The 22,470-nt window shown below is 49.8% G+C and overlaps 2 protein-coding genes across 7 annotated transcripts in view; one reads left to right on the top strand and one right to left on the bottom strand.

Annotated features, from left to right (window-relative positions):
• The first annotated feature begins 1,167 nt into the window (after positions 1–1,167).
• On the top strand, positions 1,168–8,774 carry LOC113883375 (cardiotrophin-2-like). Its single transcript, XM_027527050.1, has 3 exons — positions 1,168–2,330; positions 5,775–6,148; positions 8,393–8,774. Exons 1-3 carry the CDS (start codon positions 2,133–2,135, stop codon positions 8,772–8,774), a joined length of 954 nt encoding a protein of 317 aa, XP_027382851.1. The 5' UTR covers positions 1,168–2,132.
• Positions 8,775–11,557: 2,783 nt separating this feature from the next.
• Positions 11,558–22,470, bottom strand: part of LOC113883251 — a 33,637-nt gene continuing 22,724 nt past the window's right edge. For 2 of the 6 annotated variants that reach the window (XR_003508598.1, XR_003508600.1), the window contains exon 2: positions 12,308–12,525. Coding sequence is in view for 2 of the 6 variants with exons in the window: in XM_027526818.1 (XP_027382619.1) it covers positions 11,762–12,097; positions 12,362–12,511 (486 nt within the window). In the remaining 4 variants the exon portion in view is untranslated. Of the gene's footprint in view, positions 12,098–12,307; positions 12,526–22,470 lie in introns of those variants that run through there. The other 4 variants (XR_003508595.1, XR_003508601.1, XM_027526819.1 and 1 more) reach the window with 3 other exon arrangements.

Below are 22,470 nucleotides of genomic sequence, written 5' to 3' on the forward strand. Positions count from 1 at the left end.
GGTTTCCCGCATTAGCAGATTCTTTACCACTGAGCTGTCAGGGAAACCCAAGCACTGGGGACATGGCAGTGAAGTAACAGACAAAAAATGAGATTTTTTTCTGCAGACAGACAGTCCATGTGATCATAATTATCATGCCACTGTGACTTCCCAGGTAGCGCTAGTGGTAAAGAATCTCCCTGGCAATGTAGAAGACTTGAGACATGGATTCGATCCCTGGGTTGGAATAACCCCTGGAGAAGGAAATGGCAACCCACTCCAATATTCTTGCCTGGAAACTTCCATGGACAGAGGAGCCTGGCGGGCTACAGTCCATGGGGTCGCAAAGACTTGGACACGACTGAGCACCCACACAGATGTGACAGAATTTGAATACACTGATCCAAGTTTGTTGAATGAATGAATGAACAGGGCTTCACCTAAGGCCTTCCCTTAAGTTCTGAACTTCTGGGAGTTCAGGAATGTAGACAGGGAAGCTAAGGAAGCCATCCTGGTCTGCCTCTCATCTCCATCACTGCTGGTGACCTTACTTTTTTTGTTTTCTTTTTTAATTTGGCTACACCAGGGCTTAGTTGGGGCAGGTGGGATCTAGTTCCCTGACCAGGGATTGAACCTGAGTGCCCTGCATTGGCAGTGCGGAGTCTTAGGCCTTGGTCCCCCAGGGATGTCCCCAGAGGAGCTTTTGAGTTGAGCCCTGAAGAATCAGAAGGAGAAGCCCTGGGTGGATTTGGAAGATGGTGCTGGCAAGGCTCAGGAAGGGCAAAGTCTGAGTAGCGGATGCTGTGGAAAAGAGGGGCCAGGGCTTGTAGCCCACTGTGAGGACTTTCATAATCACTGTGTTAGGTGGGAGCCATGGGAAGGTTTGGACAAAGGAGGGATCTAGCTGGACTTGAAGAGCTTCCAGGGGGCACAGGTTGGAGGCAGAGACAGCAGCGGGGAGAGAAATAGCTTCTAGATACATCTTTTACTTCTTTATGGCTGTGCTGGGTCTTTGTTGCTGTGCTCAAGCTTTCTCTAGTTGCAGTGAGTGGGGGATACTGTTGAGCTGAGATGCATGGACTTCTCATTGCAGTGGTTGCTCCTGTTGCAGGCTCCAGGCACACAGGCTTCAGTACTTGTGGCTCCCGGTTTCTAGGGCACAGGCTCAGTATTGTGAAGGGCTTAACGGTTGCTCCATGGTGTGTGTGGGATCTTCCCAGACCAGGGATCAAGCATGTGTCTTCTGCATTGGCAGGTGGACACTTTACCGCTGATCCAGCAGGGAAATCCATGCTTTAAAATTTTGTATTGAAAATATCAGATAGGAACTGGGTGATGAGCACAAGTCCTAAGTATATAGCTCAGTGAGCTTTCAGAGTCTAGGTAACTTGTCACGAGTGCTCGGATGCAGAAACACAGACCCAGGGAGTTCCCTGGTGGTCTGGTGCTTAGGATTCTGGGTTTTCACTGCCCAGGTTCAATCCCTGGTCAGGGAGCTGAGATCCTGCAAGCTTCACAGTATGACCAGAAACAAACACAAAAACACACAGACCTTGTGGCCACCTTTTCAGGACAGAGCCACAGGATTTAGTGTGTGTTGAACATAGGAAGAAGGAGAGAATAAGGAATCCAGGAGGATCCCGTGACTTTGACGGGAGCACTTGCAAGAATGGACATGCACTTTTCTGAGATGGGGAGGACCAGGGAAGGAGAATAGGGCAGCTAGAGCTGAGCAGTGTTTATTTTGATTTGAGATGCTCATTAACCCCCAGGGAAAATGTCAAGTGGGAAGTTGAATACTTGGGTCTGGAGGTCAGGGGAATTTTTTCTTTCTTTTTAACAGTTATTTATATAAAATTGCATTTAGAAAGAAAAAATAAACATTTATCTTCTTTGGTTGTGCTGGTTCTTAGTCATGGCAGCATGCAAATGCTCAATTGTGGCCTGTGGGATTAGTTCCCTGACCAGGGATTGAACCCGGGGCCTCCTGCTTGGGAGCTCAGAGTCTTTAGTCACTGGATCATCGGAGAAGTCCCAGGGGAATATTCTGGGCTAGAAATAATCTGCTTACAGGGTGATTCTGCCCTGAGTGGCACACACATGACCACTGTAAGGCTCAAGGGCTGTATCCATATGAGGGGCTGTTATGATGAATGAGTGAATCAGCAGGGGAGGTCAGGGACTTGGTGCTGACCTCTGATTTCTCCCTGCCAGCCCCCTTCTGCCTGCTGGCCCTGCTGCTGCCCCCTCTCAGTTTGGGAGCCCCCATGTCCACAGCTGAGTCTGTCAATCAAGCCTATAACCTGGCGCTCGACATGCAGAGGCACACTTCCACCCTGCTGCAGACTTACGTGAGTGACGGGGCATGAGCAGGGGTGAGGGGAGGCAGCTGTCACCCTCCTGGCCCAGCCCTGGGGAAGGGAGGCAGAACAAGGCTGGAAGGAGGTTCCTCCATGGGTCCTGGGGTACAGGGGCTCTGCCAGCTAGAGACACGCCCACAGGAATGATGTCACTCATGGCTGGGTGACCTTGGGCAGGTCATTCCTTCACTCTCTGTCTTAGCTTCCTCATCTGCCAAATGGGATGTTTGTCGTGCCTTGGCTGACCTCTCAGGACTGTCAGAAGCCCCTAGGGGAAGTCTTTTACAGGCTCATGAGTCTGTCCATGACCACTTCTGCCCTTGTGTTCGTGAGCCTACACCATGCTGGGAGATTCAGCCTCATTATCTTACTGGCTCCTCAGATAGCTCTAAGAGGCAGAATTATGACCCATTTTTACAGATAAGAGAACTGAGAGGGCTTTTTTAGATTTTTAAAAACTTTTTTATGGAGTATTACTCAGCCATTAAAAAGAATACATTTGAATCAGTTCTAATGAGTTGGATGAAACTGGAGCCTATTATACAGAGTGAAGTAAGCCAGAAGGACAAACACCAATACAGTATACTAACGCATATATATGGAATTTAGAAAGATGGTAATGATAACCCTGTATACGAGACAGCAAAAGAGACACTGATGTATAGAACAGGCTTATGGACTCTGTGGGAGAGGGAGAGGGTGGCAAGATTTGGGAGAATGGCATTGAAACATGTGAAATGTCATGTATGAAACGAGATGCCAGTCCAGGTTCAATGCACGATGCTGGATGCTTGGGACTGGTGCACTGGGACACCCAGAGGGATGGTATGGGGAGGGAGGAGGGAGGAGGGTTCAAGATGGATTTTCTTTTAAAAATTTAGAAAGAAAAAGAAAGAATTAAAAAAAAAAAACAACAGTCATTTTAGCTCACATGTTTTGACACTGCTATATTTTTGAGACACACACACATATATCTATATATTTATATATATATATCTACCTGATCTAAAAAAAAAAAAAAACTTTTTTATATTTTTATAATTGTATTTATTTTTGGCTGTGCTGGATCTTTGTTAGTTCGGCTCACCTCTAGTTTTGGAGAAGGAAATGCCAACCTATTCCAGTACTCTTGCCTGGAAAATCCCATGGACAGAAGAGCCTGTTACGCTACAGTCCATGGGGTCGCAAAGAGTCGGACAGGACTGAGCGACTTCACTCACTTGTACACAACCGAGTGACTGAACTGAACTGAACTGAGACTCTATTACATCCTGTAGTGGGAACCATTTTATTACGCTTGTGCAAGCCATCAGGGTTATGTTTCAGTCACAGTGACTGATAGGCTAACTTCAAAACAATGGCATCAGGAACCTTTCTAGTCTTCCTTTGCTATGTGTTTAGGATAGGAAATTTTCTAAATTGTCCTTTGACCTGGTTGAAAATAAAATGTAGTTAAAATCAAAAATGAAAAATAAAACATCCTGAAGATGTTAAAAAAAAAAAAAAAGGAAATGGCAACCCACTCCAATATTCTTGCCTGGAGAATCCCATGGACAGAGGAGCCTGGCGGGCCATGGTTCATGGGGTCGAAAAGAGTCAGACACGAACGGAATGACTCAGCACTGAACGCTTCTCTAGTTTTCCCGGGTGGCGGCTCCTCTCTAGTTGTGGTGTGCAGGCTTCTCATTGCGGCGGCTTCCTTCGTTGCTGAGCACAGGCTCTAGGGCTTGCAAAGCTTCAGTACTTCGGGCATGTGGGCTCAGTAGTTGCCACTCCCTGGCTCTAGAGCACAGGCTCAGTAGTTGTGGCGCACGGGCTTAATTGATCTAGGACATGTGGCATCTTCCTGGATCAGGAACCCGTGTCTCCTGCGTTGTGTAGGAGGATTCTTATCCACTGAGCCACCAGGGAAGGCCTCTTTCTGATTTTTTGATGTGGACCATTTGTAAAGTCCTTACTGAGTTTGTTACCATACTGCTTCTGTTTTATCCTTTGATTTTTTTGGCTGGGAGGCATGTGAGATCTTAGCTCTTCAACCAGGGATTGAACCCACACCCCCTGCATTGCAGGGCAGAGTCTTAACCACTGGACCATGAGGGAAAGGCCAGAATCTGAGCTCTAGAGGGTGAATAATTTACCTGAGGTCACAAAACTGTCTGGAAGTTCAAAGCAGCAGCCTGCTGGCTGGGTCTTACCCACAGATGTTTTGTTTAGGCCGTGTGATGCTTGTTCAAATTTTGAACCTGAAAACCTGTCAAAAACAGGCACAGGGGTCCTGTTGGCCTCCAGTCACTGTGCCCCAGCCGCACCCCATCTGCTTCTTCTCCAGGTGACGGGATCCACCTGGCCCCTGCAAGCCCTGGAATTTGTGACTCTTCCACTGTACTATATTCTAGGTCCATGTGAAGTTACCGAACCTAGTTTCTTGTTTTCTTCTGTAAAACCTAGTTTCTTTCTCTGGGGCTGTGCTGGGTCTTTGGGACTGTCACAGGCTTTCTGTAATTTTGGGAGCAGGGGCTCCTCTGCTTTGCGGTGCTTGGGCTTCTCATTGTGGTGGCTTCTACTGTCATGAAGCACGGGCTCTAGGAGTCAGGGCTCAGGAGTTGTGGTCCCCAGGCTTAGTGGCCCCAGGGCATGGGGGATCTTTCTGGAGCAGGGATCAAAGCACGTCCCCTGCTTTGGCAGGCAGATTCTTAACCACTGAACCACCAGGGAAGTTCCTGCCTCTATTTTCTAGTCTCATATCTGCCACTAACCTCTGGGTAGCTTTGAGGACCCTGAGTTTCCCCATTTGTAAAATGGGGATGTAGGACTAGGTGATCTATCAAGTACAGAATTTATCAGTGTGCACTAAAATTCTGTGGGTCTAGGTTTGTGGAGGTGAGAAATTTAATGGAGAAGGCATTAACTGAATAATATTATAATTTAATCCAATATTAATAATTGCATATTAATGATTATTTACAAGTGAACAAATATTAAGCCCTGAAGAATGTGAATAAAAAGGAAATACAGCTTTAACCATATTGTCAATAATATATTTAGCTTGCAAATACGGTAATAAGTAACATCATCATAGTGTTCATGATATTAATACAAAGATGTCACTAGTGAATGATATTAACACCCTAGTCATATGCCAAGTGTTAAGCGCTTTATGTCTATTACATCTTATCATCTTCACCATTACAGCGCCATGTGGGAATTACTGAAGCTGTGATTCAAAGTTGCACATGTTGTATGTGGAGGAGGCTGAGTTGAAGCCTAAGAGAACTGGGGCTCTTGTGCTAGAACATTTCATCAACTCCCTGAGGCAGGGAATGGCAACTCCCCCTAGGAAGAGGCCAGTCTCGTGGAAGGCAGATGTGAATTCAGGGGCACCCTAGGGCAGCGTTTGGGTCCCCTCACTCTCATCTGTCTCTGTCTCTTGCGCAGCTCCAAGACCAAGGCCGTCCCTTTAGTAATCCCCGCTTCTCATCCCCCACACTCTCGCTCGAAACCCTGCCTTCAACCGACATGCCCTTCGAGATCTGGCATGGCCTGGAAGATGGAGTACGTCTGAGCCTCACCCAGGAGGCCTTCTGGTCCTTCAGCCAGCACTTCCGGATTGCGATGGTTGACCAGCATATCCTCCACCATGGCGATTCCATCGTGGAGGATCAGCTTTGGGAAGCAAGACTCAAGGCCAAAGGCCTAGCGGGCAACTTGGCTGCCATCATGACTTCTCTGGGCCTGCCCAGCCCCGCAGCAAACACCCCCCTCGGTCCTGTCCCCTTAGGGGACTCGGCCTACCGCAAGAAGTGTCGAGGGTATGTAATAATCCGGGACTACAGCTTTTGGACAGACCGAGCTGTGACTTTCTTGGGTGAGCTCAAGGCTAAATACTCTCAATAGAGGAGGTGGGACTTCCTGTTAGGGCTGCAACCCTTTCCCTTTCACAGCTGATTCTTTCCTGTTTTGTTTTTCTCACCAGGGATTCTTTTCTGCATTGCTTCTTGGCTAGAAAGGAGACACATGTTGTCTAGCAGGGCTTGTGTACCACGTATCTCGGAACATTTCCTGGGGACCAGGCCTCTAGTCCTTATGCCTGGGCCTCCCTGCCCAGGTCCTGTGGCCTCCCTTCCAGATCTGGGTGGGACTCCATGGACAGCATCTCATGAAATCCCATTCCAGTGGTACTGGTGGCTCACTTCCTGGGTGGAAAGAAATAACACCTTTTTGAAGAGGCTTCACTTACAGTCCATGGGGTCACAAAGAGTCGGATGTGACTGAATGATGAACGCTTTTCACTTTCACTTCCCACTCTACAGAGGGAGTACAGTTGGTCCCCTTCCTGTCATTTAGGGGAGGTCCAGGGACTGCCTTCTTGTCTCTATCGACCTCACTTCCTGTATGAAGATATGGACTTTCTGAGCAACCAGGCCTCCCTTTTTTCTGGAGGTCACTTCCTGCTCTAGACTACCTCTCTGACTGTGTCCACTGCTCCAACTTCCCATCTTACAGTGCTTACTCCTATTCAATGGATGTGTGAGTCTTGAAAAGCTAAGGACCCGAGTCACATCTGTTTCTTGCTCAGGACATATCCACTTCGGGATGACAGATGGCATCCCTGGCCTGGGGCTCTCCTGAAGCTCCTATATATAGTGTGGCTTTTGCTGATGGCTGGGGGGACCAGGTCATACCCCAGGATCTTTTTCTCCTTAAATGTGTTTCCCTATTTTCAACGACTGTATATACTGGGAAATTCAATGTTCTTGTTCAACATTTTATTTACAAAAAATTAATTTATTCTCGTAAATAAAACTCTTCAAAGGGGTGAGGTTTTTTTTTGTTTTTTTTTTTGTCTCCATAAACCTGACTTGAGGAGAAGGCAAGGTGTGGATTAGGGCAGAGGGAGGGGAAGGGGTGGAGGACATCACAGGGAGAGGGGGCAGGGCCACAAGGGGTGGGATGGGGGACGGGGAGAGCAGCAGGTGGAGTGACCCTGGGCGAAGGTGGCTGAAATTTGTCTGGAGTAGCCCTTCCACCACAGGGCCAACAGGCATGTTCCTGGCCAGGACACAACAGAGAGAAGGACAGAGGCAAACAGAGTGACAGGTGGCTCTTCCTTGAGATGAGGTGGAGATATGCACAGGCTACAGTGGGCCAAGAGGAAAAGGGGATGGGAAGACAAAGAGATGCTCAGAGAGGCAGACGCAAGCGGTGGAAAAACGCGGGGGAAGCAAGGACATGTCAGATACGGGAGGTCATAGAGGGAGACAAGAAGGACCCAGAGAGAAAACGAGACGGAGAAGTGCCCAAAGGAAACAGAAAGACGGAAACAGTCGGAGGACAGAGAGACGCTGACAGAGATAGGGAGAGATGGAGACGGCCGGGAGGGGACTGCGAGCTGGTCCCAAGGCTACTGGGAAAGGCCCACTCTTGGGAGCCCTGGGGAGCACTAAGGATGAGGAAGGCCGGCACAACCCCATGGTTCTTGGATACCTACTGTGTGCTGCGCCTGGCAGCAGGTACCTTCTTATCCATGCTGTTTGACCTTTACAACTCAACAAAGGAAACATTTCACGAAGAAGGTACCTTGAGGTTTACAGTGATTTGCTCAAGGTCACACAGTGGGTAAGACCATCTTCAAATCCGAGACCACTCTCACAGGTGGAAAGGAGGCCAAAGAAGGCAAAGACCCATTCTTGGTTCTGGGGAGGGAGTCCAAGGGGGACGGAGCTTTCTGTGGGTCTTAGCCTTTGAAAGTTGGGAAAGGCCTGAAGGTAGGGTGTGGGAGGGATTCTTCTGTGGACCCTAACATTGGCCCCAGCTTGAAGCTGAGGGCAGAAATGGGTCTGGTGGATATGTGAACCAGCCAGTGAACGCATGAGCGAATCTATGGCAACTTTACATGATCCTCGATGGAGTCACCCTCAGCACCCAGATAGGTGCTAAGGTCAGGTGGGGAAGGATGCCCCCCTGCAGCGGGGGCAGAATTCAAGGCAGTGCACTGCCGAAGGGGGCACTACTGCTTCAAGAGCCCGGGCCCCCCAGAATTCATGTCTCGGCAGAAGTAGCAGTCCCCGCACTCAGTTCGCAGAGAGGCTCAGCAGCGGTGGCAGTGGGTTCGGGGTCCGCCGGCACCGGGCACCAGGCACCGGCCCCCGGCCCCCGGCCCCCAGCCCCCTGCTTCTCGACGACACTGGGGGCGTCAGCAACGCCGAGGGCTGTGGGTGGAGGGTGGCTAGGTCAGGGGTGCCCACCGGAACCCTGGCCGGCGAGACTCCTGGCAGCTTTTCCCCGACTCCTAGGCAGCCAGAGCTTGCCTTCCTACCCAGGGAGACAAGGAACAAGGAGGTGCCCCTCCTGCGGGTGGCCAGGGGAACACCCCTCCCTCTAGGCAAGGTCACCCTCTTCCTGAAGCAGCTCACCTGGCTCCTCCGGGAGCCCTGAGAACTAGCTTCCTGACCTCACTCCTACTCTAACACTTCTTCCAGACTCCCGCGCCTGACTCAGGGAGGATGAAGGGACACCGAGAGGGACAAGGACCTTTCCACCAACATCCCCACAGCGAAGCTCCCTGGAAAACCAGGGGCTCCTTGTCTGTGGAGTCACCTGAGACAGGTCCCAACTCTTCCCCTGTTCTCCAAATGTGCTCCATCCCCAGCTCTCCCCAAGCTGAAACACCCCAAATTCACCTCCCAGATCCCCACAGATTCCTGATTGCCAACTCCAGACCTCTCTCTTTTCTCTCAAAAGCTACTAACACCCAACTCCTCTCCTCTAAAGCCTAGATTTCCTCCTCACCTTCATGGGAACCTACTCACCCAATCTAACCCCTAAAGATCCACCGGGCTGCCCAACTTCCCAGCACTCACAGACCTTCTTTCAGATGCTGCTTCAGAAGCCCTCCATGGCCCCAAATTTCAACTCTGTTCCCCACAGAGCTCCCTCTGCTCCAACACAGCCTCCTTATGGGTCTCTCAGGTCAACCAGGGCAATCTCCCAGATTCCCTGGGAATCTAGAATCCAGCCTGACATCTCCATAGAACTCAAGATGGGCTCGTGTGCACTGCCCCCCGCCTCCCAGTTTTCCAAGCTGCTTTCCATCCCTAATTGTCTGGAATCCCTTGGGCTTCTCTTCCCAGGCAAACCAGATCCTCCAAGATCCCACACAGATTCAGCAGGCCGGGAGGTTCTCTTCATATCCAGAGTCTTACCCCAGCTTCCCCCTTTCCAAACCCATCCACAGCGGGGAAAGGAGCCCTCCAGCGCTCCAGGGGAGGGGCCTTGGAGGGCTGCAACTGCAGGCGGGGATGGGGGTCTGCAAGGGGAAGTTAGGTCTAGGAAGGAAGACCAGTTCCCAGGGTTGAGGGCTAACAGGAAAGAGGGCTGGAGATGAGGAGTTTGGAGCAAAGAGAGTGTGAGGCTGGGGGCGGGCAAGGTAGAGAGGCCGGGCTGAGGATGAATGGGACTGGGAGCTGCCCAGGTCTAGGGGTGAGGAGGAGCTGCATGAACCCACCTCACACGTGTCCAGGGAGCCATCTCTCCCTTCTCAGCAACTCCCGGCGGGTCGGCGGCCATCGGCGGCGCGGGGGGGGGGGGGGGGGGGGGGGCGGGCGGCGCCGGCGCGGAACGCTCAGAACGCCGGGGTCCACGGCCCCCCGAAGGCGCTCGGCCCCTCCCTCCGGCGGAGGCCGGGACGGCGGCGAGTGGAGATGGGGGGCGCCGGGGGCGAGGCCCTCCCATGGGCTGCGGCGCGGCCCTTGCAGGGGGAGGTCCTGCTCTGGGGGGCTCAGTCCCTCAGTCCCACAGGCCAACGGGGGCTCCTCGGGCGCAGGGTGCACAGCTTTTGCCTGGGCCCCACTCAGTTCGGGTGTCTGCTCACCTCCTTCCACCCTGCCCCTCCTCGCCTCTGCCCAGCGCCCCTGGCGCTTTAACTTGCCCCTTCCCGATGCCCAGGGTAGACCTGGGACCCCCGCACTGTTTCAGGGGCTCAAGCCCCGCCCTCCGCCGGTTCCCGGGGAGGGTCGGGGATTTCTGTAACCTGCTCCCCTCACCTGAACCAGCCCCTGCGCTACTGCTACGGGGCGAGCAGAAGGGGTGAAGGGAGCTGCTGGGCCTCGCTCCCTTCCCGCACCTAGCCTGCGCGCGCCCCCGTCCTCTCCCCCTCCTCCCAGCAAGCGACTCTCGGGAGATAGAGATTTAAATAAAATTTGAATAAAATTCCCTTCCTCAAGCTGGAGGGTGGAAGGAAAGGTTGGAAGGGGACAGGAAAAGGGTGAGGGGAAAATGGGCCTGCCTCAGCCACCCTGGTCCCCGGCCCCGCGCTGCTTCGGCCCCGGGCCCTGGCCGCCTCTCCCATCCCTCCTGAGCTCCTCCACCTCTCTTCCCTCTACCCTCTCCTCCTTGCCACTCCCCTCCCCTCCCCTCCCTGCTCCCCCTCCCCTTCCCTCCCGCCTCCTCCCCTCCTCCTCCTCCTCTTTACTCTCTCCTTCTCTCAGAGGAACCGCGCCCCCTACCCTCTCCTTCCCCCGCCTCCTCCTCTTTCCAGGACTAACATGCGCAGGGCACGATGGAAGTAGTAGTCCTGCGGGCGCTGGGCGCTGGGATCAAAGGGATGCTGGGGTCCGTGGGAACTACAAACAAGTAGGCGGAGGACGTGAAAAGCCGGGAGTGGCGGATGCCGGGATTCATAGTCCGGTTGCCCCAAGGCTCCAGGTTGCAGAGCGTAGAGGCGTGGGAACGTTGACTACAAACAAGATGGCGGAAGAAGGACGGACACCTGACTAGTAGTCCATCTTCCAAAGTGCGATGGGGTTCTTTGCAAGGAATAATGCTGAAGATGAAACTCCAATACTTTGGCCACCTCATGCGAAGAGTTGACTCATTGGAAAAGACTCTGATGCTGGGAGGGATTAGGGGCAGGAGGAGAAGGGGACGACAGAGGATGGGATGGCTGGATGGCATCATTGACTCGATGGACGTGAGTCTGAGTGAACTCCGGGAGTTGGTGATGGACAGGGAGGCCTGGCGTGCTGCGATTCATGGGGTCGCAGAGTCGGACACGACTGAGCGACTGAACTGAACTAAGCGTTCTAGAGTTCTTTAAGAATGATAGGATCAAGAGGATAAGGAGACTACCATAAAAATGGCAGGCAACCTAGCTTCTCGCGGTTGCCTCACTATACCACCTCGTCACCTCGCTCGCCAGTAATATCGAAATTACTCTCCTGTTGGCGCAAAGCTTGACGGGAGTTGCAGTCTTCCCGGCTCCCTTTTATTATCTTGACCAGACAATGGAAGGGGGAAAGGGGCGGGGTCTACCAGCAAAGATGGCCACTGGAGGAAAGGGGCAACGGTGACCTGGAACTTGTAGTTCATTCGCTAAGGCTACTCCTTGTGGAAACAGGGGAAAGGACTACAATAAAGATGGCAGCCTAGCACATCCTCCGCGCCAGTGCCTGCTGGGCGACGTAGTCCCTTCCTTTGCTCAACAGAGAAAGGACATGGGCTGTTGAAATGTGCATCACCGCCAACAGTCCAAATTGAGAGCAGACAGAAACGGAGAGTCTGTTTCCTTCTCTCCTCGCCACCCGCTTCTGACGACCTCCAGGGAAATGTAGTCTCGTGCCTTCACTCGCTAGTGGAGGGGAAGAATTTCTGTCGCAAGTGGGGATCAATGAGGGTGAGGGAGAAAAGACGTCCGAGAGATCCAGGAATCTATAATGTCTGCCTCCCCGTGTGGCGAGGACTTCATCTTTCAGGGGAAGGCTCTTAAAGGAAAGCAACAGTAATCAGTGTGTGGCGACAAGGGAGGCGTGGTTCTTGCCGAGAGTACTGTCACGCTGTTGTCCCTTGGAAAGCTTCGGCGCCTGACACCTGATGCTTGTTCCCCCAAACCTCAGAGAATCGGTAGCTTCCAAGTCGGGAGAGCTCCAGGGAAAAGGCTCTGGAGTCATACAACATCCCCACCCCTCCTTGGGAAGTCACCAAACCTCGATTTTTCTCATCTGAAAAATGGGGATAACGATACCTACCTCGAAGCAGAGTGTTATGACAATGTTCACGAAAATGCCCACCTTCAGGGCCTGACACAGGGCACGTGTTGGCAGTTCCTTTCTCGAGGGCCCTTCCAGCCCAGCTGTTTTGGGATCCCAGGTGTCCATCATGCCGGAAGGAGTTAGCTCCTGTGAGAAGAAAACTATGCCCGGCTGTCTACCCTATCTTGAGCCGCACCCCCTCTGCCCGGGCCCCTCATCTGGATCCTTCCGTGTCCACTACCGATTACTGCTGCTAGGGGGCGCCCATTCTTCGTTTGACTGAGGGCCAACAAGCTGCCTAGATTCCTCAATCTGAAGTTGTTGGCGCTGCCAATTGCCCAACGAGTCTTGGAGGCACCCCCGCCCCCTCTCCGGGCCTTCTCCCCCTCCGCGCTAGACACCTCAGCTGCCAAGGCAAATGGGTCTGCTTCCTACCACTGTACCTTCTTAGCTGCCTTCTTAATCTTCCTCCTCTGCCTGAAAAACTATTCACTTTCGACCCCTGTGGTTCGAGGGCCCTGCGGAAGATTTGGTGAGTGTGGTTTTCTGGCAGGGAATTGAACGCAAGCTGGCTGGTGAGATGTGAAGTCCTAAATTTTCAGGGACTGGCCTCAGGCTCCTACTAGCTCACAGTGTATTTAGGAAAGCCTTGACTCCCGGAAGATTGTTTCCTCTTCCACCTCACTGCTTTAGTTTGGCTACATGATTCCCCAGGGATTTTTCTGGAGCTAGTCCCTCTACCGATTAGGCTCTTTCCTTCCACCCTTCCCACCGCTGCACCCAGTTAACTTCATCTTTCAGGTTTGTGTCCCAAAAACCCTTCATGTGTGTCATTCCCAGATGAGATTCATTTGACTCTTCCCCTAGATACAAGCTTTATGAAGTCTTGTCTCTTATGTGCTTTCAGCATCTCATTTGATCCTCCTAAGAATCCTGTTACAATCTCATTTTATAGATGAGGAAACTGGGAATGACTGAGTGATAAAGCTAGGATTCAGAGCTTCTCTGGGGGTCTGTCTAGGGGTAAAGAATTCGCCTGCTAATGCAAGAGATCCGGGTTTGAACCCTGATCGGAGAAGATCCCATATAATGCAGAGAAACAAAGCCCGAGCGCCACAACTACCGAGCCCAGGATCTAGGGCCTGTGCACCCTACCAAAAGAAGCTATGCCAACAAGAAGCCTGCACACCCCAACAAAGAGTACCCTGCGCCACAACTGGAGAAAGCCAGCGTGCAGCAATAAAGACCCAGCACGGCCAAAAATATATAATACATCAATAAATGAATAAAGTTTAGAAAGGAATATTAAATTATAAAGAAAAATAATTGGTATCATAAAATAATTTTTTTTAAAAAGCTACGATTCCCAAGGCCTCAGAGGCCACCTTCACAACTATAGCATCTGCCAGTTGATCATGTCCATCCTCTGTGTGTTAAGTTTGGCAGAGGAACCACACATTTCTTTCACTTGGAATCCAGCAACACGGAGTCTTCATTCTTTGTTTCCTTGAACAAGAAACAGCTGGTGCAGAACTGTGGCTGCCCCTTTGGGATGAGACAAGTACTCGCTAGATCCACACAGTCCCCTCCAGCTTGCTTCAGTCCTAGCAGAAGCACTACTGGCCCCACCTCATTAACTGAGACCCGGACATAAGCCTACTGAAGGTCAAGGCCATTTCTCACACTCTAGAGAGCACCTCAGGGCTGGATAGTGTGCCTGCACTCCTCGCTGGCTGGATAGAGAGATGGCTGAGTGTGACTGCATACAGAGAAAGAGGAGAACTTTTGCTTTTCACTTTATAACCTACTCTGCAGATTGACAGTTTTACCATGAGCAGACATTATTTGTATATACTTAAAACAGGTTTCCCCAGTGGCTCATTGGTAAAGAATCTGCCTGTAATGCAGGAGACAGGAGTTCAACCCCTGGTTGGGGAAGATCTGCTGGAGGAGGGCATGACAACCCACTCCAGTATTCCTGTCTAGACAGTCCCAAGGACTGAGGAGCCTGGCAGGCTACAGTCCATATGGTCGCAAGGAGTTGGACACGACTGAAACGACTGAGGAGGTCTACTTAAAATATGAGTTGCAAATACTATAATCTTCCCACGTTGACATTAAAATATAAAAACAACAGTCAGACCTTCTCAGCCATAAGTGAACTCTGGGTTTACAGCATCCACAAGTCCCTTTTCATTTGCACAAAAAATTTCTGTCTTCTGTCCACCTTATTTACACATTTTGTCTGAGAACCATCAGAAAGATGGTTCATGGCCCTCGGTGGTAGTGGTTTCCTATATGAGGGGCTGGGGCTGCAGACCACATTCAGAAAGAGGAGCACCATTCAGTCTCCAGGGGGGAAGCTACTGGAAAGGGATGGAGGGCTCCTGCCAGCTCTCAGAACTATCCACAACCTTGGACTGAGCTCACTGAATTCAGGAGTGGGAGCAGCCCATTGATCTTGAGGTTCCTTTTCAGTAGTGGGTACTCTTTCCGGAAGATCCAGATCTTTCCTGCATTTGTGTAGAAGGTCATAGCTTCTGTATCAGTCAGAGCAGGTGAAGTTATGCTGCAGTAACAAAGAACACCCAAGTTTGGGTGGCTTACAGCAACTAAGGTCTGATTTGGGCTCATGTTGTGTGTCTAGGGTTGGTCAGTGGGGAGAGATCTGCCCATTCTAGTTACCCAGGGATTAAGGCCAGGGGAAGAGGCTCCATCTGGATATGAGCTTCCATAATCACCATCCAATCACTGATGAATAAAGGGAGAAGGACTTGGTGAAACATGGCCTGGCTTCTATAGCTTCTGCCCAGAAGTGACTCAGGACAGTTGTGTTCACATAGTATTGACTAATCCATAGCCTCCCCTAATTTCAAAGTGGGCAGAGTCAGGACCTCTTTCTACTTTCTGCCTGGAAGGAAAAGAACTAGAATGCCTGTGAGTGTGTGCTAAGTCAGTTCAGTCATGTCCGAGTCTTTGCAACCCTATGGACTGTAGCCCGCCAGACTCCTCTGTCCATGGGATTCTCCAGGCAAGAACAGTGGAATGGGTTGCCATGTCCTCCTCCAGGGGATCTTCGTGACCCAGGGATCAAATCCACATCTCTTACATCCTCTGCATTGGTATTCGGATTCTTGACCACTAGCACTCCCTGGCAATGCCTTTAAATAGCCCTAATGACAGACACAGCTTTCTGTGGCTCCTAGTGAAGGGACAGCTGTCACGTAGAGGATTATCTGGGCAAGCGCCCTCTATAAGACATGCACTGGGGCAGCTCTTTTGTTGGTCACATGGGACACTATTCAGAAAGCAGAGAGGAGGGCCTTCCCCAGTGGTCCATCAGTTAAGAATTGGCCTTCCAATGCACGTGAAGTGGCTGGATTGGGGAACTAAGATCCCACATGCCACAGGGCAACTAAGTTCTTGCTCCAACTCCTCAGCCCATTCGCTTTAGCTAGAGAGAAGCCCGTGCATTGCAATGAAAGAGCCTGCATGTCACAACTAAGACCCAAAGCAGCCAAATGAATAAATATTTTTTTTTATAAAAAGCAGAGAGGACATTAATTTACACTGAAATATGGTGGGCATGGCAACCCACTCCAGTACTCTTGCCTGGAAAATCCCATGGATGGAGGAGCCTGGTAGGCTGCAGTCCATGGGGTCTCGAAGAGTTGGACAGTACTGAGCAACTACACTTTCACTTTTCACTTTCATGCAGTGGATAAGGAAATGGCAACCCACTCCAGTGTTCTTGCCTGGAAAATCCAAGGGACAGGGGAGCCTGGTGGGCTGCCATTTATGGGGTCCCACAGAGTCGGACACGACTGAAGCCACTTAGCAGCAGCAGCAGCAGCATGGTGGTCAAGTGAATAGAAAATGCCCCTGTAAGAGGTTGACAGTCACCCCTGCAATTAGTAATCACTGAAAACAAGGCTCCACAGAAGTTGCCAGGGTCTGGTTGATGAAAGTTCTGGAAGTAACACACCCAACCATGGGTGTGGCTTCTAATGGTCATAGAACCCTTCAGTAGAGCTCATTGTCCAGTGTCCCTGGAGGGTCTGATGGCAACACTAGCTGAGTTTCTACTGTCAGTGGGTGTTGCCAGTATACACGTTTCCCAGACCTCTCCAATTTATCACATATATACGATCACATTTCTTTTTAGAGTTGTGCCCTTCTAATGGGGCTTCCCAGATGGCACTAGTGGTAAAGAACCCACCTGCCAATGCAGGAGATAGAGGGCACTCAGGTTCCATCTCTGGGTGGGGAAAATTCCATGGAGGAGGGCAGGGCCATCCACTCCAGTATTTTTGCCTGGAGAATCCCATGGACAGAGGAGCCTGGTGGCCTGCAGTCCATAGGGTCACAGAGTCGGCCTCTACTGTAACAATTTAGCATGGACTGAAGCAAATCAGCACACACGCATGCCCCCTCCTGATTGGGAGCTGGGATGGATGCTTTAAGTGCGTTCCTGCAGCAGGGGCTTTGAACATTGCAAAAGTTTCTCTCTTTTTTAAAGGCATTTGAATCGTCCGTGTGGTGAGTTTCTTTCTGACCGTGCTGGCTCTTTGTTGCTGCATGTGGGTTTTCCCGAGTTGGACCACTCTTCCTCGTGGTCCTCTGGTTTCTCATTGCGGTGGCTTCTCTCGTTGTGGAGCACAGGCTCTAGGGCTCATGGGCTTCAGCAGTTGGGTCACACAGGCTTAGTTGCCCTTCAGCATGTGGGATCTTCCCGGGGCAGGGAGTGAACCCATGTCCCCTGCATCGGCAGACAGGTCCTTAACCACTCAACCACCAAGGAAGTTCCCTTTTTGACCCATTTGAATATAGAACCAGACAAATGACTGGACTACCTTTGCAAAGAAACCCCACACAGTTATAAAGAAATGATCTTAAAAATCTTCTGTAAAATTTGGTTGAGGACCACACTGCTACATCAAATAAATGGATATTAAGCACCTCTTGTGTGTCCATCCCTGTGTATACATCCCTGTGTATCCTAGGATAGGCAGCTGTGCTGTGCTGTGCTTAGTTGCTCAGTTGTGTCCAAGTCTTTGAGACCCAATGGACTACAGCCCTCCAGGCTCCTCTGCTCGTGGGGATTCTCCAGTCAAACTACTGGAGTGGGTTGCTGTTTCCTCGTCCGGGGGATAATCCCAAACTAGGGATCAAATTCAGGTCTCCAGATTCCCAGGCCGGGTCTTGACTGTCTGAGCCACCAGGGAAGCCCCACGCTAGGTACCTATGATGCAAAATTCTTGACCTAATCCAGAGTGAGCTGGGAGCCTCAGGCTTTTGTCCATTTAGCGATGAGCATTTGAGATTTAGTCTTCCAAAAATCTAGGCTCTGTAAGACCATGGCCTCTTGCACAAGGCTGTATTCTTCCAAATTCTTCCAAATATTCTTCTTTCAGAGCTCCATGGAAAACTCTGAATCCTCATGTAATTCTTCCAGCAGCTGCTACTAGGCCTCCTGCCTTCCTTCCCTTCCTGGAATGTGCTTACCTCTACCCACCCCAGGCCCAGAGTGCCTGGGTGCTAAGACACTTCAGTCGTGTCAGACCCTTTGTGACCCTATGGACTGTAGCCCACCAGGCTCCTCTGTCTATAGGATTTTGCAGGCAAGAATACTGGAGTGGGTTGCCATGCCCTCCTCCAGGGGATCTTCCCCACCCAAGGATGGAATCCACATCTCTTATATCTCCTGCATTGGCAGGCGGGTTCTTTACCACTAGCACCATCTGGGAAGCCCAGGGCAGCCCCCTAAACTCTTAACTGGTCATACAAGGAAATTAGGAAGCCCTGAGGGCTTAGGTCTCAGCTGCCTAAAGCTCTCTCTTCCATTAGAATGATCTGAATTCCACTTGATTTGGTGAAGCAAGGGTCAGTCCAGCTGTTACATGTATACAGGCTTACTTACTGGAAAAACTATAGCTTTAACTATAGGGACTTTAGTCACAAAGCGATGTCTACGCTTTTTAATATGTTGTCTAGATTTGTCATAGTTTTCCTCCAAGGAACAAGCATCTTTTAATTTCATGGCTGCAGTCACCTTCTGCAGTGATTTTGGAGCCCAAGAAGATAAAATCTGTCACTGCTCTCACTTTTTCCCTTTCTACTTGCCATCAAGTGATGGGAACGGATGCCATGATCTTAGTGTTTTGAATGTTGAGTTTTAAGCCAGCTTTTTTGCTCTCCTCTTTCACCTTCATCAAGAGGCTCTTTGCTGCTGCTGCTGCAAAGTCACTTCAGTCATGTACAGCCCTCAGCAACCCCACAGACTGCAGCCTTGCAGGCTCCTTCGTCCATGGGATTTTCCAGGCAAGAGTACTGGAGTGGGGTGCCATTGCCTTCTCCAAAGAGTTTCTTTAGTTCCTCTTCATTCTCTGCCAGTAGGGTGGTATTATCTGCTTCTCTGAGGTTTGTGATAGTTCTCCTGGAAACATTGATTCCAGCTTGTGGGTCATCCACCCTGCATTTTGCATGATGTACTCTGCATAAAGTTACATAAACAGAGTAACAGTATATAGGCTTATTGTGCTCCTTTCCCAAATTTGAACCAGTCAGTTGTTCCTTATTGAGCCTCATACAGGTTGCTCAGGAAACAGGTAAGTTGGTCTGGTATTCCCATCTCTAAGAATTTTCCATGGTTTGCGGTGATCCACACAGTCAAAGGCTTTCCAGTAATCAATGAAGCAGAAATAGATGTTTTTTTCTGGAATTCCCTTGCTTTCTCTATGATCCAGCTAATGTTGGCAATTGGATCTCTGGTTCCTCTGTCTTTTCTAAACCCAGCTTATACATCTGGAAGTTCTGAGTTCATATACTGCTGAAGCCTAGCTTGAGGGATTTTGAGCATAACTTTGCTAGCACATGAAATGATTGCAATTGAGCTATAATCTGAAAATTCTTTGGCACTGCCCTTCTTTGGGATGGGAATGAAAACTGACCCTTTCCAGTCCTGGGGCCACTGCTGAGTTTTCCATATTTGCTGACATATTGAGTACAGCACTTTAACAGCATCATCTTTTAGGATGTTAAATAGCTCCAGCTAGAATTCTGTCGCCTCTGCTAGCTTTGTTCATAGGCATGCTTCCTAAGGCCCACTGGACTTCAGGCTCCAGGATGTCTGGCTCTAGGTTAGTGACCACACCGTCGTGGTTACCCGGGATATTAAGACCTTTTTTGTAGTTCGTCTGTATATTCTAGCCACCTGGTCTTTATCTCTTCTTCTTCTGTTAGGTCCTTACTGTTTCTGTCCTTTCTCGTGCCCATCTTTGCATGAAATGTTCCCCTGATCTCTCCAGTTTTCTTGAAGAGATCTCTAGTCTTTCCCATTCTATTGTTTTCTGATCTCTTTGCATTGTTCATTTGAGAAGGCCTCCTTATCTCTTCTTACTGTTCTCTGGAACTCGGCACTCAGTTGGGTATATCTTTCCTTCTCTTCTTCCTTGCTTTTCACCTCTTTTCTTTCCTCAGCTATTTGTAAAGCCTCCTCAGAGAAGCATTTTGCCTTCTTGCATTTCTTTTCCTTTGGGATGGTTTTGGTCACGGCCTCTTGTACAATGTTACAAACCTCTGTCCATAGTTCTTCAGGCAGTCTGTCTACCGGATCTAATTCCTTGAATCTATTCGTCACCTCCACTGTATAATCACTGAGCGCTCAGTTGGTAAACTATCTGCCCACAATCTGGGAGACCTGGGTTCGATCCCTGGGTTGAGAAATCCCTGGAGAAGAGAAACACTAACCATTCCAGTATTATTCCTTGGACGGTATAGACTCTTGAGAGTCCCTTGGACTGCAAGGAGATCCAACCAGTCCATTCTGAAGGAGATCAGCCCTGGGATTACTTTGGAAGGAATGATGCTAAAGCTGAAACTCCAATACTTTGGCCACCTCATGCGAAGAGTTGACTCATTGGAAAAGACTCTGATGCTGGGAGGGATTGGGGGCAGGAGGAAAAGGGGACGACAGAGGACGAGATGGCTGGATGGCATCACTGACTCGATGGACATGAGTCTGAGTGAACTCCAGGAGTTGGTGATGGACAGGGAGGCCTGGCATGCTGTGATTCATGGGGTCACAAAGAGTCGGACATGACTGAGCGACTGATCTGATCTGATCTGCTCTGATAGACTATGGGGTGACAAAGAGTCGAATACTTTGAGCGACTTTCACTTTCACTGTATCATCATAAGGGATTTGATTTAGGTCACAGCTGAATGGCCTAGTGGTTTCCCCTAGTTTCTTTAATTTAAGCCTGAATTTTGCAAGAAGGAGCCAATGATCTGAGCCACAGTCAGCCCCAGGACTTTCTTTTACTGAGTGTATAGAGCTTCTCCATTTTTGGCTGAGAAGAATACACTCGATCTGATTTCAGTATTGACCATCTGGTGATGTCCATGTGTAGAGTTGCCTCTTGTGTTGTTGAAAGACTATGTGTGCTATGACCAGTGTGTTGTCTCAACAAACGTGTGTTAGCTTTTGCCCTGCTTCATTTTGTACTCCAAGGCCAAACTTGCCTGTTACTCCAGATATCTTTTGACTTCCTATTTTGCATTCCAATACCCCACGATGAAAAGGACATCTTTACATCTGTTTTTTTTTTTTTTTTTTCTTTCTTGGTGTCACTCCTAGAAAATCCTGGGGGTGTTTATAGAACAGTCAACTTCAGCTTCTTCGGCATTAGTGGTTGGGGCATGTTTGGTAAGTCGCTTCAGTCGTGTCCAACTCTTTTTGACCCTATGGACTGCAACCTACTGGACTCCTCTGTCCATGGGATTCTCCAGGCAAGAATACTGGAGTGGGTTGCTGTGCCTTCCTCCAGGGGATCTTCCTGACCCAGGGATCAAATCCACATCTCTTAAGTCTCCTGCACTGGGAGGTGGGTTCATTACCACTAGCGGCTCCTTAGGACCTATGGAACGTCTGAGTGGGAATCAAGAATCTATATTTGTAAGAGTAACCCAGGGGATTCTTTTTTCCACTGAAATCTAGAATGAGACTCTGTGGAGATCTGGCCTTACCTCGGTGCAGGGCCCTGTGGGGCTCCTGGACACAAGGTCTTTGTGTCCTCCCTTTTTTGTTGTTTAAGATATTTATTTATTTGGCTGCACTGGGTTGAAGCATGTGGGATCTATTCCCTGACAAGGGATCAAACCCGGGCCCCTGCTTGGGACCATGTGGTCCCAGCCACTGGACCATGAGGGAAGTCTCCTCCTGCATTTCTTTGATTATAGGAAACAACGTTCATTCAGGCTCCATGGCCTTCCCTGAGTTCTAATGGGCAGATTCAAGCAGTTGTTCATTGGGGAAGGGCAGGGATGCAAAACCAGGGAGAAGCCAAGAAAAGTAAGAGCAGCCTTGGAGTAAGAGCCTGATTCCCCATCAAGGGATGCACACAATATCTTTGAGCTATTTTGCAGACACCAAAACCCCCTCTGGGTGGGAGAATTTGATGGTTAACAATGGTATGCTGCCCACAAGCATGTAGACACCTGACCAGTTGGACCTGATTTGAGACCATGAACCCCTACTTACCTCCCCACCAACCCATCAGAAGAATGTTGACTCTATTTATGTATTACTAATACAATATCATGAAAAATAAAAGAAAAAAAGAAGAATGTTATGAGATGATCATGCCCTCCCTGGACAATTGCTATAAGGCGTTTCACTATCTTCCCCAAATGGGGGACAGGTGTTTTTGAGGGCATGAAGCCACTGTGTCCCCCTTTGCCTGGCAAAGCAATAAAGCGCTCCTTTTCTACTTTACCCAAAACTTTGTGAGATTTTTTTCGGCACTGCTGTACAAAGAAAGTGAGCTTTCAGCATCGTCTCTATCTTTGGGGCATTGTGTAACATCACCTCTTCGAAACTTCATTTTCTCACCTGGATGAGATGATTCTTACTGTATTTTTTAAATGGTGAGTATTGATTTATGGCTGTGAGAGCGTAGTTGCTCCTCAGCATGTGGAATCTTCCTGGACTAGGTATGAACCCAAGTCCCCTGCACTGGCAGGCACATTCATATCTGCCTGGGAAGTCCTCTCCTCTTTATTTAATTTTTTATTGTCTACACTAAGTTCTTTACATTTTTAGATAT

This window comes from Bos indicus x Bos taurus, chromosome 25 (genome assembly GCF_003369695.1).
Source record: "Bos indicus x Bos taurus breed Angus x Brahman F1 hybrid chromosome 25, Bos_hybrid_MaternalHap_v2.0, whole genome shotgun sequence".
NCBI classification, from domain to species: Eukaryota; Metazoa; Chordata; class Mammalia; order Artiodactyla; family Bovidae; genus Bos; species Bos indicus x Bos taurus.

Coding starts and splice junctions, on each gene's coding strand:
- LOC113883375 (XM_027527050.1), top strand. CDS start 2,133: ATGAGTGAATCAGCAGGGGAGGTCAGGGACTTGGTGCTGACCTCTGAT. Junction 2,331..5,774: donor CCACCCTGCTGCAGACTTAC/GTGAGTGACGGG, acceptor TCTCTTGCGCAG/CTCCAAGACCAAGGCCGTCC. Junction 6,149..8,392: donor TACCGCAAGAAGTGTCGAGG/GTATGTAATAAT, acceptor ATGTCTCGGCAG/AAGTAGCAGTCCCCGCACTC.